The 22,401-nt window shown below is 30.8% G+C and overlaps 1 protein-coding gene across 1 annotated transcript; it reads right to left on the bottom strand.

The window, feature by feature from the left end:
• Nucleotides 1-1,557: 1,557 nt before the first annotated feature.
• Nucleotides 1,558-3,821, bottom strand: LOC131066579 (2-methylene-furan-3-one reductase-like). Its single transcript, XM_058001384.2, has 3 exons — nucleotides 3,636-3,821; nucleotides 2,085-2,565; nucleotides 1,558-1,946 (listed from the first exon to the last, which is right to left on the bottom strand). The coding sequence occupies exons 1-3, from the start codon at nucleotides 3,819-3,821 to the stop codon at nucleotides 1,678-1,680; spliced, it is 936 nt and encodes a 311-aa protein (XP_057857367.2). The 3' UTR covers nucleotides 1,558-1,677.
• Nucleotides 3,822-22,401: the final 18,580 nt, after the last annotated feature.

The following is a 22,401-nucleotide window of genomic DNA, read 5'->3' as shown; positions in this document are numbered from 1 at the left end:
CCTAGAACCAAATACCACAAAAGTAGAAGACGAGACCAAACTAGACTAGATAAATAGAACATAAAATAAACAGTCATACCACCACTGAAGACACAAACTAATCGCCTACTTGGTTGGGTGCTTCTTAATTTTCCAATCTTGGCTCATTTCTTTCACTTTATCAAAGAAGGAGAGGCTCTTGTTTGAACCTTTACCTGAAGAAATAGCAAGAGACTCTAGTGTTGCTTTCATCCTTGGCAACAATAAATCCAATCAAGTAGTAAGGGAAGAATCCAAATGACATTTTTGTTTAGCTTTGCTCTTGTAGATTCCTTCTTGAATGACTTGCAGAGTTCTTCTTTCAAATTTCTTTGTTCTGTGCTATCATTTCATGAATTTTCCTTTTTAGGGATGCCTGGTTGTCCTATAGAACCTCAATTGCCTTCATCGCCTCCTTACTATCCTTCTTTTGGTCCATCTTATCACAAATCTACCCTTCATTTCCTCTTCCATCCCTTCCCACTTCTCAAGCTTCTCTGCTAAATCGTTTGCCAACACCCAAACCCTTTGATCCTTATCATCCATTGCGTAACTGGGAGCTCTAGAATTTGCTTTGGTGAGGGCCTCAAGCTTATCAATTTTCTTTTATTGCCACATTTAGTTGCCCCAGAAGCCAACAAATTTTAGCTTCTTGTTTGTTGTATGAATATTTTTTTATTTTCATTTGTAAGGTGTCGTGAAAGTTCACTAGTGCATGTGTGAGTGAGAGTTTTGTGTTGTGAGTCATCTTATGTAATCCCTTACTTAAAGGGTGATATCCACATGTTTAATACACTAGATAAGTAAGGTAGGAATGTTTATTGTAGTGGTTGTGGGATTCAACAAATAACTATGAAAAGAAATGTAGTATATATGTATCATTTTCATGAATAAAATCATTTCAATTTCCTTCTCTAATAATCGTGAGAAACCCATTTACAATTGTTTCAATCTTGATATCCTATAAAGCTAAGGTCACATTAGTAACATCATCCTTAGCTCTCTTTGAATCTCTTTATGGTCATAGAAGTCATGAGGAGATTGTGGAAGAAAAATCTCTTGGTGAACTCCATTAATGGTTTGATCTGACTTTATATTAGATAAGGCAACACCATTGTATGAGGTCAAGGTGGCCTCTTAATGTTATTTTGTAAACTATAAATAGTTGATATGTTGTGGCCAAGATGTTCATTGTTTGATTAGTCCAAGCCCTTTAAACACTTTCCTGCTAATTGACATGAGTTTTTCATAATTCATCGAATAATATTACAAGATTTCTGTAAGATTTCATACATATATTTTCAATTAATATTTCAGATCTCATTGATGATAAATCAATAGATATGATACAAAATAAAATAGATATGATACAAAATACAGACTGAAAAATACTCAATTGATTTTGAAATTAAATTATAGCTATTAAAAGTGACGGCCCATTTTAAAAAATACAACTACAAGTAAAAAGCTAATTATATTCAAATTCATACAACATAAACTTAACTATTGAGAAAGCTACGACTACAGATAAAGAATGGGAAGGAGGTAAATATAGTTTAAGATTATGTCGGTGATATTCCAACTTTATTTCATTACAAACGCCAGATACAGAAGCAAGCTAATAATAACCTGCGCACATTATTTTGAGAATAATATTCTCTATGAGATAGGCGAAATGACTATCTTTCCCCGTGCTCGGCCGGTTTCTAGGTGTTTGAAAGCCTCCAAAACCTTAGAAAATGGGAATGGGCTCTTGGGATCCAAAACGGCTTTCACCTTTCCACTCTCAAAGCATTCCTTCAGCTTTTCCAATTCGACAGCCCTGAGTATGGCAAACATATTCTGGGCTTTGGGATGAGGTGGAAATGCAGCAATGTCTATTATGGGGGCTCCTTCTTTTGCCAATACATGAGATTTCGCCGATTCCCCTGCATTTAAAAAACAATCAAGATTTAAATTTTTCAATGATAGATCATAAAATTTGATCTGAAATCTAAAAAAATCAATAACTAAAACATCTATGAGATATGAACATTTCATGTTTCTATTAAATGACAATTACGTACCCACAGTGTCGAAAACAAAGTCGAATTTCTCTGCGATTTGCTCGTAGGATTGCTTGGTGTAATCGACGACGAGATCGGCGCCTAGGGTTTTCAGAAAGTCCAGTTTAGATGTGCTGGCGGAGGCTGCGATTTTGGAAGCTCCATAGACGTGCTTGGCCAGCTGAACGGCGATGCTGCCCACGCCTCGTGCACCGCCCACAATAAAGACGCTCTGCCCCTTTGTGAACTTGGCCATCTCGAAGGCCTGTTGGGTGGTCACCACAACGCTGACCAAACTGGCGGCCTCCTCGTATGATAAATTGTTTGGCTTGGCGGCCAACAATTGCTCTGCTGCCAAAGTATACTCCGCCAGTGTCCCGCACTGCTTCGGCTTCGTCATCAACTCCAGAGCGTTGCCGTACACATCGTCGCCTTTCTTGAACTTTGTCACGCCCTCGCCCACTTCCACAACGACTCCACTCATATCGCCGCATGGCACCGTCTGAAATGAATTTTGAAGGCAATTTTAAAACCCTTTCTTTTTAATGATTTATACAATAACTATACAAGAACTTCCAAATTATACCTTTTTAAGTTAAAGCATGAGTAGTCATTTATTCTAATTTCTTGTATCTTAAGTTTTTTAATGGTACATTAAATTTTTAACGATGTTTTGGGGTTCTTTACATGTGACTGAGTTTAGAGCTATTATTTCAACTTTTGAATAGTTACAATGAAAAAGGTCATAAAGTGGTCATTTAAAAGTGATATCGGATTTGTTAGTACTACAACAACCAAACAAAATTATTCAACTGATCTAATACATATACTTATAATAAATATTTTGACCAATATTTATTTAGGGGAAGGGTACTAATCCTTTATTATAGATGACCTATACACTCTAAGCCCCTAAATGTTACATTAGATTTTGATGATTTTTTTTTGTTTTCTTTGCATGTGACTTAAGTGCTTATAGCTATTGTTTTGGCTTTTGGTAGTTACTACAAACGTTGTGAGATTAGTTAAGCATGCAAGGGTAAAAAGTGGTCATTTTGAGTTGACGTCTCGTACATATTTCCTATTGCCCTCTTAATCATATACTTTGACCACCACAAAATTTGCACATTTGATCCAATACTTATGCACAAATGCCCTAAAAATTGTGCACTATTGGTCTCATTACTAACCATTTTTTCCAACTAGTGGGTATTACTAATGGATAGCTATTGGCCTACTAAATGATTTTTGAATGGACTTTTAATTAGCCAAATACAATGAATGATAATTGAAACATGGGTGATAAATAGACTCCTTGCTCCATACACAAATGCAAATTGTATAACTCTTCTAGTTAAAAATTCAAATTTTAACTATTGAATGCACGAATGAACCTTTATTTATAGATGTATTGATTTTTTTATTTGAAAATAATTAAAAGATTAGATGAATAAAGGGTAAACAAATATTGAAACATAGACTGCTACTGATCCTGGGCCGTCCTGTAATAAACTCTAAAGCTCAACAACATTATAATAACCATAAAAAATAAAGACAATTTGGAGCAATTACCGGAAAATCAGAATCGTTGTGCTGGAATAATCCTTCTCGGCGTTTGTAATCAACCGGATTAAGAGCAGCTGCATGAACTTTAATGAGAACATGACCAGGCTCGGCCTTTGGAACCGGAAACTCTCCGAATTCCATGACGTCTACGGAGCCATACTTGTTGTAAAACCACGCCTTCTGTGTTGCCATTTTAATCACCTTTTGCCTTCTAATTACTTTACTCACTATACTTTCTGTGAGCAGATGAGGCAAGAGGAAGCACTTATAGAATATGACGACAACTTGGTCTTCGGGACTGACCTAGGTTTTTGACAATCTCATGGTATGACGCAGGTTCTTTATGGCCCGGCTTAACCGGCACACTCGAAGCGTTGACCGCTTAGAGTGGCCAGGCCTGTGGGTCCCACATAACCCCTCCTTTCCGTTCTCTATTATTTCCCGTTTCCATTTTGACGGTTCCCCGTTACCGTAATCTTTTTCATTTTTGGGGTCTCTTTTGAAATGTACCAATAGTTGTTAAGAAATGTACTAATATTGTAAAAAGTAACCAATCAGGTGATGCCACATCAGTTGCACAACTATTGGGGTCTCTTTTGCATGCCTATTGGTCTCACTTTTTTTGGGGGTTGTTTTGGACACCTTAGCAAAAAGCATGCTGATGTGGCATCATATTTGATGATGTGGCCCTGAAACCTTAGTTATAAGCAGGGGACTTGCCAAGTAAGCTGCTGTAAAAAAATCGGAGTGATTTGAAATTTTCAAGTAGGATTTTGAGAAGCACGAAGTTAGGGTGCACAACTACTGGGTCCTTTCCCTTAGAGTTTTTCACTAAATAGTAAAGCCTCAAAACAATATGGTTAATTTTTCTTTATAAAATAAAATAACTATTTTTTAAAGTAAATAATTAGAATTATTAAAATAATTTATACATAAATACAAAATTTAGAAAAAAACTTGAAATATTGTGTTTTATACTACTTTAGTATTGAGATGAGTTTGAGATTTAGAATTGAGATAAATTGAGATGCTATTGTAAAATAGAATGCCTCTCAATGTAATGAGTGTAAATATATAGAAATAAGTTCTATATAATTATTGTATGATGTTTATTGTTGAAACTTGTTTCATAATAGATTTAATTTTATTTTATAAAATCAAATAATTCTAAACATAGTGAAAATATATTTGAAAAAATAAATTAAATTATAATAGAACTCTTGAATAAAATAATTTAAATTGTAAAATGACTTTTAAGTAAATAATTAGAATCATAAAATAACTCCTAGTAAACATAAATTTAGATAGTTTCTATTTTCAAATACTTGGCTGGTTGTATTTGGATTCTTCCACCATATATAAATATTAAAAAAAATAAACATAAAATTTATACTTAAATAATTAGCCTCTTTTGTTTAGTATATATTAGTGTAAAATATTTTTTATTACTTGTAAATTTATAGTTATATTAAAAAATATTGTACAGATATTACATTTAATAATAATTAATATAGATACCATAAACACAATAAAATTTTTTTTTTATTACTTGTAAATTTATAATTATATTAAAAAATATTGTATAGATATCACATTTAATAATAATTAATATAGATACCATATACAAAATAAAAGATTCTATTTTGAAGAACTATAAACAATAATAATATAAGAAAAGACTTCTTCAAAGTCAACATTGACATAAATGTTTTAAGAAAATGACTCTTCAAAATCAAAATAATTTAATCTTTGACCAAAGTTTTCCTTCTTGTACAAATTATCCTTATAATTTATTACTCCCTCTTTAAAGAATTTCATAATTGAACATAAGTTATAAGAGTTCATGCTTTTTCTTTAAATTATACTTCAAAATCACTTTATCATTATACAACAAATATTTATTGTGAGCGATATTCAAATTCTACTCCACTCCTAATGTTTTGGCTAATAAAATCAAAACCAACTAGCATATTTGTGAAATTTTTTTACTTATAAATTATTTTCTCATCAATATTTAACAAATATTAATTCTAAAGAAAAAATATACAGCTTAGTTAAAATGCTATTTTAAAAAAACATGACTTCAAAAAATTGAAAAATTTCATTTTTAGTACTTGCAGCTAGGCAATACTATTGTAATGATTTTTTTTTCTATGCTTAAATGGTTATTAAAAAAAATTAATTAGATCAATTGTAAATAAGTATTTTTATTTTTTTTAAACTTTGTTACTTTTCTTAAAATCTACATGCATATTTTTTAAGTTTACAAATTAGAAAAATTATTTTTCTTATCAACCATTGGACAATATTGTTTTATGTTATAGACGGATTTTTCGGAGGCTTGCTAATTTCGTGGACACTTCCGTGTTATAAAGACTCACGGTTCTAGTACTTGCAAATAAAACTATTTGAAACCCATTTTGGTAAATAATTTTTTAATTATAGTTCAATTATTATAATAATATCATCATAAGAGTAATATCAATAGTTACATTATATTGTTAAAAAATAAATATATTAATAATTATATTTATTTAAAAAATTATTATTAATTTTTATAAATATTAAAATAATATGTTAATTAAATTATAATCTACATTACATATTAATTATTATGAAATTAAAAAAAAAATTAATTATTTGATATAGTGAACAATAAATAATTTTTCAACACAAATTTCTTAAAATAATATAATATTTTTTTAATCTCTATATTTATGACAATTCAAATTATATAAATAAAAATTATAAATTATAAATTTTCAACTCTTTTTCATTATTCTCTATAAATACTAACATGGAAATATTGTAATAATTGTTCAACTAAAAATCATATTTATATTAAAAATATTGTAATAATTGTTCAACTAAAAATCATATTTATATTAAAACATATTTGTTATTAATATTATGTAATTATAATTGGTAATTTCATCTATATATTAATTTGTTAATAATCAATTGAAATTGACATATTTGTTATTTATATAGTATGTATTATATGTTAATAAATTTATTATATAATTATATTTATTATTTATTATTGATATATATTCTTAACTATTAATTATTAAATTAATGAATAATTAATTAGATTTATTTATTTTATTATTAATGCTAAATTATTATTTTTTAATTTTTAAATATTAATGTTAATAATTATCATATTATATCATTGTTATATCATAATATTAAATCAATTCTTAATAATTAACTAGATTTATTTAGTTATGATTAATGCTAATTTTCTTATATTTTTATATTAATATATAAAATTTATATTCACAATTATTCTATTATATCAATATTATAAGGCAAGTACTCGCCACTATGTGGCACTTGTTTATTTTGAAAACTTATACTCTCTCAAACTATCTCCTAAAACATTGTAGATTGAATTGATTTCATTGGTTTTATAATTTCTTGGGTTGTGAATTGAATAGCTAAGGGAGGATTGTTGGATTTCTTGTATTTTATCTAGATGTTTGTGTTGTTTCATTTTTAATTTATCATTCTAGTTATGTTGTTAAAATGAACATAGAGAACATTTGGTCTTAAAATAAATCTCGTAGGTTCATTATGGTGGTTTCATCCCATTATTGGAAAGTCTTTTATCCGTGATACCTTGGTTGGAGAACTAGTCAAAAAAAATGTTGAGGTTGGTGTCATTGTTCCACATGTGTGTGCATGTTGATGTGTTGTACATGTTGTACCTTGGTCATTGGTGTTGCTCTTTAAAAAATAGTGTACCATTTAATATTTTTCTAAAATTTATCAATGAGGGGGTTTCCAAATATATTATCTCATTCTACCCAAGAAGAGGGGCATGCCCAAGTAAGTAAGAGAGAGATCCTTGATAGATTATAGCCTACAATTTAGCAATTTTGTGCTAAATATAAATTGAAGTATCAATGAAGTATAAGGAGACCTTATTCAAATTAATTTTTTTACCTAATATGTCTTTATAATCAACCAAGAACCTATTTGTCCACTTAACTTCCAACATTGCATTTGATGAGGATATAGGTTTCATGTAGGTCACATATATTTTTTCCCCTCCATAAAGTTGATTAGTGCTTATCATTTTCTTTTAAATTTACTCATCTTAATTGTCATTGAGCTTCATATTGGTTTCATCTCCCATATTTCTTATGCTAGTGATGAGCATGCACCTAATGACTTGGCCTAAAGTAATTTTATTGATCTACACCTTGTGTGGTGTTATTGGCTTTTTCTTTTGAAGTTATTTTATCACTCTACAATGTTAAGAAGGTGAATGTAAAATAAAGAATAATTTAAGGTAGCTATTTTTTGGTGAACGATTTATCTTGACAACCAATAAATGAAGACCATTTCTACTTTCATCAATAGTAGTGTAAGTGTCATTACAAAATATTTAACAATGGTATTACAATTTTTTTCTTGAACCTATTAGAGGCTACACAATAGTTTGATATCATCAATGTTTTACAAGTCTAACATACCATATTTTTAGGTTGATAAATATGATAATTGTTATGGTTTGTCTTGACCCTAATTTTGACTCATATTAGGCACACCTATAATTAGCATAGTTGAAGTTTAGTTAATTAGAATAAGTGCTTATTAAATATTAACAAGCAAATGATTTATTCATAAAGAGCCTTCACAAATTTATCGGTTGGTTTTATGTTTTATACCCAAATAAGATTAAATAAAATAATTTTTAAATAAATAAAACATTTCTAGAGTAATTTTTTTATATATGAAAGTGGCTAAGGGTCCACACTTATTTACAAGACCAGACTTAATGGCTTCCTAGAATCCCAAGGAAACCCTTAGATATAGAAAGCACAAGGTGAGAACCAAGACCCATAGGGTGAAAAAAAATTTGATTAAAATACAATCATCTAAACTACAAACTCAACATCCCCACCTAGCCTCTATGGCCTTTGTCTTCCATCCACTGATAGCCAAAGGTCCCTCTAGTGCTCCCATCCACCTGGTGGCCTCTTTAGGAGCTCCAAACCATTTGTCGCTTGCACCCAATGTGTCTCCTTATCACCACCACTCTCCTAGATGATAATTAATATCCACAGGCTGTGAGTAGTCAAGAAATGTGGTGGAAAGATGCTTCCCTCCACCACCACTCTTTCCTAAGTTAACAAAAAATTGTAAAGGAAAATAAACTATTTCCTAAGTTAACTTAGCATAATCTAATATGATACGTACACATAAGCATCAATTAATCTATATTAATAAAGGACAATAATGATAGTGAATATCAAAACAAAGCATTAAATTAAGAAAGTGAATGTGAAGAAAGTTACTAGGACTTGGCTCTATGCTCAAAGATGGATGTCAATGAACTATTATTTTGAATATGGACTCTTGGAAATAAAAATGGAACTTTTTTATATGTGTGAACTACTGCAAATTTTGTGCAAGATCTATGTATTTTTGTGGATTGAATTCATGGCTTTATGCCATTTTTTATCCTAGTGGTTTTGCACCTCTACTCCCTACTTTGCTAAATTCCTTGATCTTTTCTTTTCTGTATAGACTAATATTATTTAAGATTACTTTTAGAGGGACCTTGTGAAATCATTTAGGGACAAGCTCTTTGGTCAACCCCCAAAAATGATTGGCCTTAGGATCATGCTAATGATTGAAAATAGAAAGATTTAGTCATACAAATGCTTCGAGGATGAATATAAAGATACTAATTCTTGTTAGTGCATCAATTTGAAATATTCCTTAAATAAATGCTCCTTGAATGCCCTCGGATGAGGGAGGATATAAAATATGAGATGATATTTGTATATGATGAAATGAGTGTAATTGAAGACATTTAAATAAATACACATAATAATAACTCACACAAATTTGTGTGTACATGGCTCACATCATTTGACTAGTGAAATGGGCAACAATCAATCAAGATTGAAATTTTTATTAGGAAATTTGGGTCAAATTTATAGCCATGAGATCAATCCCACACTCTATGAATGAACCAAGGTGATCTAATGGTAAAATTGTACACATATAATGAATGTTTGATCATTGATGATGCAAATTAATATAGTCTATATGAAAAATTGTGTAAATATGGATAAATGTATGGGAATGTGTGTATGCGGGAATAGATGAAGGGAAAGAGGATTAACCCAAATTTGTACAAAATTAAATCATTTTTTGATATATAAATGTGTTAATTCATTGTATCAAAATAGTTGCAAAACCAAAGGGAAATTGGCTAATCTTAAAATTTGCTGAGTAGTTTAGATTTGGATGACCATTTGACTTTGTAAAGGTCATGCCTCATAATTTACCATATCAAGAAGATTAGGAAATAAATTATAGATTGGAAGGTTGATTGCTTCATAAACCACAATTTCACCTTTCCATGGAGCCACGATAATGAATGTATATTTAATAAACATTAATCATCTTGTTTCTCTATTAGCAATTTCTAAATTGTTTGGAATCAAAATGAAAGAATTTGGATGGTTGGATAATTATTAAAATTTTGTCATTGGGGTCATTGCAAGAAGTTGGGTCACTTTTTGGCCAAGTGTTTTTCTTGAAAATCAAAATTTATCACAATTGGAGTAAAAAAATTCAAAGCACTTACAAATATAATCTTAAGAAAGTCTAGTAATATGAAATATAGTATTTTCAGTCTAATTTTCAAATATGTGATTTATTAGAATACCCAAATCCTAGAAATTAATTTTCTATTGGCTTGTACAAAATTCACTTTTTCATGGCCATACCATGCACGTATACAACCAATATAATTTCACCTAAATAAAAGAATATTTCTATCACTTTGCGGAAAGATGCGTATTGTAGTGAAGTTTGATGAAGATTTTTTATAAATTTTTTAAAAATTGTAATGTCCCCTTTCTATTGTTCATAGCATGATGTTGTCGCTAGCCTTTTTCCCCATGGTCCCATAGGCTAACCGAGACATTAAAGGGACTTAGAGGCCATTTGTCCTAGACAGTTTCAGTTGCAAGCCATTCTGAGGGGTTTTGAGGTAGTTTTAGGCACACTTGCTATTTATAGTAGGTCATTCTGGACATGGTTGGACATCCAGTGGCAGTGACATGTCGATGGTAATTGTTTAAAGTCGACAAGAAGATTTATTTATCATTAATATGATTTATTATGCATTAATAAAGTTATTTTATAAAGTACAATTTAATTATTTAACTTTATTAATGCATAGACTATAGTTGTGGAAAATATTTAAATAAAAGAGTTCCCCTTTATTCTATAATACATTGGAGATATTAAAATATTGTTTGGGGACTTAAGTTAAAGGAAAATCATGTTACATGGTATGGGGAATATTAAAGAAAAAGCAATCACGATAAAATAGAAGGCCAAAAAGCAATCACGAGAAAATAGGGGCGAAAAAAAATGCTGAAATTATAGGAAAGGGCAAAAAGGGCGATTTTGTTTATAACACATTGACAAGAGAAGGAAATGAGCTCTTAGAAAGGGGTTATAAAAGAGATCGAAGCGTCCTCTTTCAACATGCTTGGATGTGATTAATATTATGCTGTTTATTTTTTGGAAATCTGATTATTGGGCTTGGAGGACCAAATCCCTCTATTCTAACATTCTCTTCGTTGTTGAAAGACATAGTTAGAAGGATTTGGGTTTGGGTTTCAAGATAAATGAAAAATTTGTGATAGTCACAAAAGCTAATATTCAGTGTCAGGAAGGATGCGATTGGAGGATTTGAGGATAGATTAACGACTATTCGCAATGAATGATCTAGTGATGTTAATTTACATATTTTGGGAGTTTATTGCAAGACGTACATGGCTGAAAGTGTGTTGTACGAAGCTGGAATGTGAAGATGCAGGGTTTGCAATGCTGTTAATGCACTTAGATTTTATTATTAAACCTGAAGCAGCGATTTGGTATGCAAAAGATTGTAATATTTTCATTGTGTGTGGGAAACCAAGTTGTAGTTTGTTGTTAATGTTTCCAGAACTATGGAGTTGAATAAATGATGCATTTGGCTTAGTCTTGTTGAAGTTAATATAACAATTTGCAATATCAATATTTGCGTTATATTCATGTATGTTTTTCTTTCTAAACCCCATTCAATCAACTACAAACTGAAAACAAATCAGAAAACCAGTCAATAAGAAAATCAGAAAATAAGTCCTAAAGATGAACGCATGCCAAGTGTTTGACAAAATGTCAAACCATAAAACTGAAAACATAAGTGCAGAAAGGACAAGGGTGCTTACAATGGTATTAGAGAAGTACATCCTGCCATCCTGAAGGGTATAATATGAGCAAACAGTGTTATGTCAGGTTATGATCAACAACCCTTCACCCACCATTACAACACACAAAGAAATAAAGCAGTACTTAATACAGGCCCAGAAGAACAGGGTCACAGGAGAACTAAACATTGACAATATGGGTGAGATAAGGGATCCTAGTGAGGAGATATTTTTACAGTTACTGGACACACTAGTTTAGGGACAACAGTTAGCAAAGGAAAGATCACATCAACATAATGAATGTTTGGACTTATTGACACATATGATAGCTCGCCAGATGGGTATGAATGTGAATAATTTGGGTGGTGGAAATAATGGTGGTAATAATTAGAATGGAGGTAATAATGGACAAAATGGTGGAAACAATGGAGGTAATAATGCTGGACAAAATGGAAATGGGGGTAATGGAGGAGGAAATTGGACAAAAAATTTGGTCATGTAGCTCAACCCACTAGAACAGTGATCTCTAGACCGCTTCTACTCACCTTCCCAGGGCACCAACACAACATGTGATTGCGCCTTAGATCATTGACTTACATGATCAATTCAACAGAGATTGGGAGAGTGGAGGACCCAATTTTCAGACAGCTATATCTCTATGAGATTACATCGACTTGAGGATAATGAGATATTGAGAGAGAGAGAGCGTAATGACATAGATGGTAACGTGTACATGTGTGTGTGAGAGAGAAGGGGGGTTTATTGTTGATTTTCATCTAGGGTTTATTGTTTGTTAATTTTTTAGGGTTTGTTGTTCATTTATTTTCTATGGTTTATCGTTCGTTTTTCTCTATTTAGGGTTTAGTGTTCGTTTTTCTATTAAGGGTTTATTGTCTGTTTTTTGTGTCTAATGTTTATTGTTCGTTTACATTTTTGTTTTTTGTTTTTTGTTTTTTTCCTACGGTTTAAATACTATTCATGTTTTTTTTTTTTTCCTACGGTTTTTAATATTCATGTTTTTTGCAATATTTAAAAACTAAAAACTATTTTAAACATGAAATAAAATAAAATAAAAGACGATTTTCAAACTTCAAAACATTAAAATTAAAAAATAACAATAAATTAACATTTTTTAATGAAAAATAATAAAAATAAATAAAACAGAATATAAAAAATAAAACTAAATACCTGGAAGGAGGTAAAAATGGTCTGGGGGGTTAGCTGGGGTGAAAAAAATGGGTCCCCTACTCCTCTGAAATGTCTACCCGTTTTTGAAACAATGAAAATGATGGAAAATGGTTTAAAAAAAATAAATAAATACATTTCAAAAATGGGCACCCGTTTAGCTTTAGGCACCCGTTGCTAAATAGGCACCTATTTCTTAATGGCTAGGGCACCCGAAGCTAAACAGGTGCCTGATTTGTAAAATCGGGCACCGTTTCTAGCGGGCTCTTTTCCCAACCCGCAGACTTCCGCGGGATTGGGACCCAACTTTGTGCATTTACCCAGATCTTAATGATAGACAACATACATGGATCACCAAACTACAGGCGTATGATTTTGACATTGAGTATGTTGAAGGGAAGAATAATGTAGTGGTTGATGCACTTTCTAGGAGACTGCATGTATTCTCCCTTGTTGAGATTTTAGCAAACTGGAAGGAGAAACTAATAGTTGAATATGCTAAGGATTAGTGGCAAAGATTTAATAGAGGGATCTGTACAGGATGACAGATATGTGGTGGTTAATGACCTTATCCTATACAAGGATAGGATTTATTTGGTACCTTTGTCACACATCAAAGGTACTATCTTGAGGACATTCCACGATGCACCTATGGCTGGACATCCCAGGTTCTCCAAAACATACTGATAGATTCATGAGAGGTTTACTTGGAGAGTACTCAAGGATGATGTGCAGAGATATGTTAGAGAATTTCCAGTTTGCCAATAGAATAAGGATGCGCATACCCCTCCAACTGGATTACTGCAACCTTTACCCGTTCCTGACAGGAAATGGGAGAGCATTCTAATGGATTTGATCATAGGCCTGCCCACTGTGTAGGGTCGAGACTATATTTATGTGGTGGTGGATAGGTTAACGAAATATGCTCATTTATTTTTTATTACATCTATCAATACAGTAGCACAAGTGGCAGACTTGTTCTTTCGGGAGGTGTCTAGGCTTCATGGGATGCCTAAGAACATATTCAACGATAACAACAATAAGTTCCTGAGTCTATTCTAGTAGTAACTTTTCAGATTGAGTGGCATTGAGCTCACCACTAACACTAGCTATCACCCACAGACAGATGGACATACGAAGATTGTTAATAACTGGTTTAAGGGGTACTTGAGAAACTATGTATCGAGGCGACATAAGGCTTGGATCAAATGGATTTATTTAGGTGAATATTGCTACAATACCACCTATCACATGTTGATCAGGATGTCTCTGTTCATGACATTATATGGGTATGAAGCTCCTAGCTTCACAAATCTTGTTTTTGGAGACAATTGGGTACTGAGTGCATGAGATTGGTTACAAGACAACTAGGATATTCTGAGATTACTTAAGGAGAATATTCAAGAGGCTCAAAATCAGTAGAAGCTATATGTTGATCAACATAGGATTGAGCATAGCTTTGAGATTGGTGATATGATATATCTGAGACTCCAACCTTATAGACAATCTTCTCTAAGAAGAGTGGTGCTGAGAAACTTAATCCACGATTTTATGGTCCATTCAGAGTCACTCAGTTCAATGGGGAGGTGGCCTATGAGCTAGATTTGCCAGCCAAAGTAAGGTACATAATGTATTTCATGTCTCCAGACTCAAAAAAGCCTTAGGCCATAATATAGTGCCATCAATAGAGTTTCCACCTCTGGATGAAGAAGGGAAGCTGATATTGGTTCTAGAGGTGATCATTGATACCAAGGAGAGAACACTTCGGAGAAGGATGACCAAGGAATATTTGGTTAAGTGGAGGAACTAGCCAGTTGAGGATACTACATGGAAGAGTGATAAAATCTTGTAGTATCTAGAGGTGAGCAAGCAATTTCGGGAAGGGCGGACTCTAATGTCCCCTTTCTAATGTTCATAGCATGATGTTGTCGTTAGATTATTTCCCCATGGTCTCGTAGGCTAACCGAGACAGTAAAGGGACTAAGAGGCCATTTGCCTTAAACAATTTTAGTTGCAGGCCATTCTGAGGGGTTTTGAGGTAGTTTTGGGCACACTTGCTATTCATAGTGAGTCATTCTGGACATGGATGGACATTCAGTGGTAGTGACATGTTGATGGTAATTGTTTAAAATTGACAAGAATATTTATTTATCATTGATATGATTTATTATGCATTAATAAAGTTATTTTATAAAGTTAATTTAATTATGCCAAGAGGCATCTACAATGACATCAAAATGTCCGTATTTAATAGAAATCCTTGAAACAAATTGACATGCAAATGACAGGTAAAAACATGAAATATGTCATGTTTCAGCTTTTGTGGAGGTATTATTTTATTACTCCAAATAAAATAGAACCCTCACCACTTGTCTCTAGCTAGATTCACAACTTTTTGCATGTAGGAATTTAGTGGATTTGTATTCTTGGTGTTTAGTATTTTAGAAGAACATTTATTTTACAGACGATTCTCTTCTATTATAAGTTATCTCTCGGCATATTTTACATATATTTTTAAAATATAGATATACTAGTTATTTAACTTTATTAATGCATAGACTATAGTTGTTGAAACTAATTAAATAAAAGAGTTCCCCTTTATTCTATAGCACATTGGAGACATTAAAAAAGTGTTTGGGGACTTAAGTTAAGGGAAAATCATGTTACATGGTATGAGAAATGTTAAATAAAAAGCAATCGCGATAAAATAGGGGGCCAAAAAGCAATCGTGAGAAAATAGGGGGGCAAAAAGAAAAATGTCGAAATTATAAGAAAGGGCAAAAAGGGTGATTTTGTTTATCCCACATTGACAAGAGAAGGGAATAAGCTCTTAGAAAGGGGTTATAAAAGAGATTGAAGAGTCCTCTTTCAACATGCTTGGATGTAATTAATATTATGCTGTTGGATTTTTTGGAAATCTAATTATTGGACTTGGAGGACAAAATTCCTCTATGATAATATTTTCTTCGTTGTTGAAAGACACAGTTAGGAGAATTTGGGTTGGGATTTCGAGATAAATCAGAAGTTTGTGGTAGTCGTGGAAGCTAATATTCAGTGTTCGATTGGAGGATTTGAGGATAGATTAATGGTTGTTCGTTGTGAATGATTTGCTGGTGTTAATTCACATAATTCTGGAGTTTATAGAAAGCCGTACATGGTTTGAAGTGTGATGCACAAAACTGGAATGTGAAGATGCAGGGTTTGTAATGTTGTTAATGCACTCATATTTTATTATCAGACCTAGAGCAACGATTTGGTATGTAAAACATTGTAGTATTTTCATTGTGTGTGGGAAACTAAGTTGTAGTTTGTTGTTAATGTTTCTATAATTATGGTGTTAGAATAAATGAGGTATTTGGCTCAATCTAGTGGAAATTAATACAACAATTTTCAGAGTCAATATTTGTGTTATGTTCATGTATGTTTTTCTTTCTAAACCCCATTCAATCAACTACAAACTAAAAACAAATTAGAAAACCAGTCAATAAGAAAATTAGACAATCAATCCTAAAGATGAATGCATGTCAAGTGTTTGACAAAATGCCAAACCACACAAACTTAAAACATAAGTACAAAAAGGATAGGGGTGCTTACACAAATATATAGATATACATAAGAAAAAAATTATTAACACTAATTTAGGTAGTTGCTTAGGAAGTTCATTCTTGTGATTTAGTTTTGCATGGGAATATAGAAGTTTTATACAACGACTTAAAAAATAATTTAAAAGGAATATATTGAATATCAATTTCAATTTATCATTTTTTTATGCAATGGTTTGATCTTTAATTTCAACATGCTCACCATTCTAACATAATTTTTATGTTGTTTTCCTTGTTTTATTTTCTTATCTTCAAGACCTTTATTTGAAGGTTCCTTTCTATTCTTTTTATGTTGATTTCCATAAAAGGAATAAAAGGGAGCTTCAAATGAAGGTTCCTTTTTTTTAATTTTGGAAATTACCTTCAATCATAGGTTTTTTACATTTTACACCTTCAAATGTAGTTAAGTTTTGACTCACCTACGAATGAAAGTAAATTTGTTCAAGAAATACCTTCAAGAGAAAGTGTCTTCGAGTTTTTTTCTCTCATCTAAATTGAAAAAACTAATTTCCCAAGTTTGGACTCACTATTGTGGGTTTATTTAATTTTAGATAAATAGGGATTAGAGGGCTCAATCTTCCAATTTAAAGGACTTTTCTCATTATTCAATACATTATTATAAGGTAATTTCCTTAGCCTTGAAGCATTTTAGATGTACATATGTTCATACTAATATTTCATATATCTCATAAATAACTCCTTGTGTCTTTGTGTTTCTTCAAGAATACAACACTTACCTAAATTTATTATAGTTGGTTTAGCAGTATCACTTATATTAACCTACATTTAATTGGTTGAGGCTTATTTTTTTGAGTGAGATTAATTTATAACATATATAGATCATGTCAATTGAATATGCTTTTTGAAGACATTTGGCCTTTGAGAATATTGCTAATCTTGAATTACAGGATTTCTAGTTTAAGATGAGCTTCAATTCCTTCTATTGATCATGTTGATGTATCTATGTAAACAAATGAACTACCTTCAAAATATAAAGAGATAAATCACCAATATTTCTAGAATTTTAATGCTTTGTCAATCAACATTAGACAGATAAGTTATTTGTTTGTGTTATTTCTATAAATGATTGATAAACAAGGTTAGTAATGAACATAGAATTTTGAATTATGAATATAAATTATATGAGTTAAAGTAGCTAAAAAATCTATCTTGTTGTCTAATTATCTTGAAATAGAGTTGGTAGAATAATATTAAATAATTCTATGTTATCCCAAATATGATTTTTGTAGTATCATAACTAGTCCCTTTTCACTTAGAATTGATCCTTGACTTGCTTGATTATGAGCTTAGAATCTCCTTCAAATTTGAGAATCTTAATTTCTATATGTTTTTTGTTTTTCAATCTAAGAACCAAAACCTCATATTTAGCAATGTTGTTGGTCTAAGTAATTTGGAAAAAATATGAGAATAGATATAACTTACCTTCTAGTGAAATTAACAATATTGGAACTCTTGGACCATTCACAAAAACTCCCATCAAATTAGAGATTCCAAATCCATTCCTCCCTGTTTCTTCTCTTCTCTTCAAAATAAATAGGTTAAGTTATTTTAGTCTCTTGTAGAGACATTGAATCATATAATTCCCTATCCCTAGCACAATGTCTTCATAAAGAATATTGGATCTTGGTTTTTCAAAATTTTAAATAGTGACTCATATTTAGGGATTTTTCAAGGTGAAATTTATTTATTTTTAATAAAATCATGTCAAAAACCCAAGTAAGTTATAGATGTATCCACCTAAGTCATTGCAAAAATATTATTCTTGAACTTGATTTCATAGATAGATAGAATGTTAGCTACCAATGTTTTCATCATGACTATCTTATATGGATGATTTTCTATGACTATCTTGTATGGATGATTTTCTAAGGCTATTGCACATCCTTGAGATGATCTACCAATTTGAAAGATTTGAATTTTAATAAGTACTGTGCTTTCTTTGTGTATTTCAATTTAAGATAATCCAAAAGCATTGATGAGCGTTAGTGGAACCATATTATCTGATATTTCTAAATCCATAGTAGAATTAAATTTGGTTTATATCCTCATATGTAAGAGGGTATAGAAGTGATTCAATTTATCATTAAAACTTTTTATTTTAATTTGAAAAACACTAATTATTTAGTCAAAGTTTGAGGTATTTGCTCAAGCAAACTTATTCCTCTTCTTAACATAGGTGACTACCCACTCAATGTTATCAAGATAATGATGAAAATAACTCTAATTATTTTGTATCTTATTCTTAGTCATGTATTCCAAGATATCATAATTAGGAGTAGCTTAGTTGATATATTTATCAACTTAATTATTTGATAGAAATAACAGATTGAATTTGTAGTCACCTTATGTTTTCCTTTCATCTATTCTAACCTTTCTTTATCAAGCCCCTCTTTCTTAATCCTTTACTTAAATTGAATATAAATGAGCATAAAAAGTAGTTGAAACTCAATACCATTCCATCAACCTTAAAATATGTATTCATTTTGAATAAATCTTATAATAGAAGATCACCATTAGGTTGTTTTAGAAGAAGACTCTAGTTACTTGATAAACCTTGATTGTTGTCTTTCGATAAATATATGTTACAAAATATTAAATTTTCCTTTGTACATTCATTTGAATTGAATGATCATTTGAATTATTAAATGGATATAATTTCTTTGCATTATTGTCAAGAGAAACCTCCAATACAAGTCTAGAAAAAGTGACAAGTAATCTAGACACGACCTTCCCATTTTGAAGGGCCAAAATTCATGCATGCAAAACCTTGATATGGTTTTACTAGAGATTTTTTTGGGAATCATACTATTTTACTATGGTTACATCAGTCATAACATTTTTTGAGAAAAGGGTCAACTAAATTTTGGATCAAACGTTGGAACAAATATTACTTTATCTCTCTAACACTAATATTTAGCCCCCTTTTTTTCATGTTTTTTTTCCATTTTTACATGTATTGGTTTTTTTGGTGTGGGTTTTATTTCATTCTTTTATTTATTATTTTTGTTCTCCTTGGTTTTTGTGTCTTTTTCCTTGTGCTTGTTTTTCCATCTTTTTAATCTTCTAGGTCTGTTAACATTCTAACTTTCTGATCTCCTGCTCTCACTTGATCTCTTTCCCTGATGATGAATCATGGTGTTTGACCCGAAACTTTGGAAACATAAAAAATCTACACGGTCAAATCCAGAAGAATTAGAAACAAATCATTATGGGCTATGAAAGTTTCATGAATTTAACTAATCATGTCATCTTACAACTTGATCTATAACACCTAAGATTATTCTAGCTAATCAAAAGTTCATAGTTTTGATCATTAATACGATCTTTTCAAGGGAATATATTAATAAAATAGCTCAAGGTAATCTTTGAATGAAGCAAATCGATAAATTAGCTTAAGAGAATCTTTGGAGAAGGCACAAAGTGGTTCAATCATGTGATGAATCTCATTGGATCATTATGGTCATTTGAACTTAATAGCTATGTCAAAAAAATCCATATTTTGTTGACTTGAAATAATTAGTGAAATTTATGCTCATGAAATTCCACCTAGTGATTATACTCATAAAAAGATAATAAATTACTATGTTTCTCCTTGGAATAATTGTTTTTAACAAACTAGAATACAAAAAATTATGGCAGAAGTTTAAATATGTTCATTTGGACATTGAAAGTGGTCACCATAAAACTTGGCGAATCCTTCTCTAGATCCATTCATGAGAGAAACTATGATGGACTTTAAATATTGGTAGAATAATATTAGTTCTCCATAGTAAGGGAGTTGATGATGGACTATTGTCATTATTGTGGATGTTGTCTGAAATATTAAAAAAATAATAAGAAAATATGTTGGTGTGATTGATGTTTTACTTAACTAGTTCATTTGGTAGGCCATATTCATATGTTAAGTTTACTTAGGTCCTAGGAATCTTTCTAGAAGTCTTAGTTGTCAATGAGATCTTATCTTAATCTTATCTCATTTACTCCTTGTGTCCTAGGTCATTGAACATTAGTTGTCTCATGCCATAAGACTAAGACACTTGTCGAAATCTTGGCTAATCCTATCTCTCACCTTTCTTATATAAGCAAGGCCTCTTGTACACTTTGTATCATAAGATCAGAGGTGTAGGTCATATGGGTATGCACTATTATTAATCATTTTTATTATTGTATATTGTTGGACCTAAATCGTAATAAGCTATTTTATTTCTCTACACTCTTGTAGAAGGTTATCTTTTATTTTGCAGGTGATCTTGGAGTGTGTGAGCTAATTTCTAGCTCCTACAAAATGGAGAATAACTCTTTAACTTATGGATGATTGACTTAAAGATTAAAAGATAAGATTAGAGATACCTTCTTTCAAAACTTTCCTTCATGATCTAGTATGAAATTTATCTACTAGAAAATGTAGATACTTAAGTAGAAAGCAATAAGACCAACCCGTAAAAGACAAAAATATTGGAAACACATCTCCCCATTGGTGTAAAAAAAATATTAGCATTTCAATTTGTCTCTTTTGAGATAACACAAAATGAAATAATAGATAATGTTAATATTTTATTTACATTCATAAAGAAGCTTCTTGAAAAATAAACACCATCATGTACCATAAGCTAGTTTGGACAAATGAAATAACTAAAATAAATTATTCTATCTTTTTAGTTCTTGAAAGATGAGCACAAGAATTTAAAGGTTCTTCTCTCAAATAAGATATTTTTGTGATTTAACTTAAACACTTGAACAAAGTACTAGAAATCATTAAATGCTTCCTAATTACCTAAAAAGTAAGACCAATATATCTTGACATACATAAATATTAGCACAACTACTTTTAACATAAAACTACCACATAATATTTAGGAAAATAAATAAATGAAGGCGCACAAATTTGTTAACATGAGTTGTGTTGATATAAAGCTCAATATTATTCTTCACTCTAATCCATTTTATAAAATTAAGATTATTTGGTATGGGAAAGGCACTAATTTATAGTTTAGTATGAATACTATTTTTTATTTAAATATAATAATTATTTTTAAATTTCTAAAATGTTCTTCATAACAAAATAAAACAATATTAGTCAGATCAAGATAATAATATTAATCTTATCGAAATAATATTTTTGTTATAAAACAAAAGATAAACATTTTAACAAATAATGCACAACACGAAATTTACCATAAAAACTTAGCAATTAATAACATAATGTACTTATTATAATCATTGTAAAAAAATTATAATATAATAATAATTGGACTTACTATCACAGAGATCTTTAATTCACTTCCTAGAGTTATCTTGGTATGATGTTCGGCCCATCCCAAGCACTTTATATGTAGGAAATAGAGTGATAAGAAATATTACTAAGTTTTCTTATCAATGCATTCAATTGACATTTCCCAAGGTGTCACCCAAGTTTGACTATGCATCCAAGAGTCATTTCAACCTCCACGAATGACTCAAATGCTCTCCCAATTTAGGTGTTCAAAGTAACATCTTCTTGTGACTCCATATTATTAAATTTATTTTTTATTTGACTTCCACGTTTAAATTCATTTCTAAAGTACATAGAATAATAGTATAGAAATGTATTAACCTATCCAAAATATGGTATCCCACTATAGGTGGATCATAAATATAGAAAAAATATTTTATATAAGGTGTACAATATATTTCCTAGCATTGTCCTACTTGTTGTAATGCTACAAAACTGATCAATTGTAGACCAAAAAAACT

This window comes from Cryptomeria japonica, chromosome 10 (genome assembly GCF_030272615.1).
Source record: "Cryptomeria japonica chromosome 10, Sugi_1.0, whole genome shotgun sequence".
Taxonomy (NCBI): Eukaryota; Viridiplantae; Streptophyta; class Pinopsida; order Cupressales; family Cupressaceae; genus Cryptomeria; species Cryptomeria japonica.
Note: the sequence above shows the minus strand (reverse complement) of the source record. Positions and strands in the feature narration are given on the sequence as shown.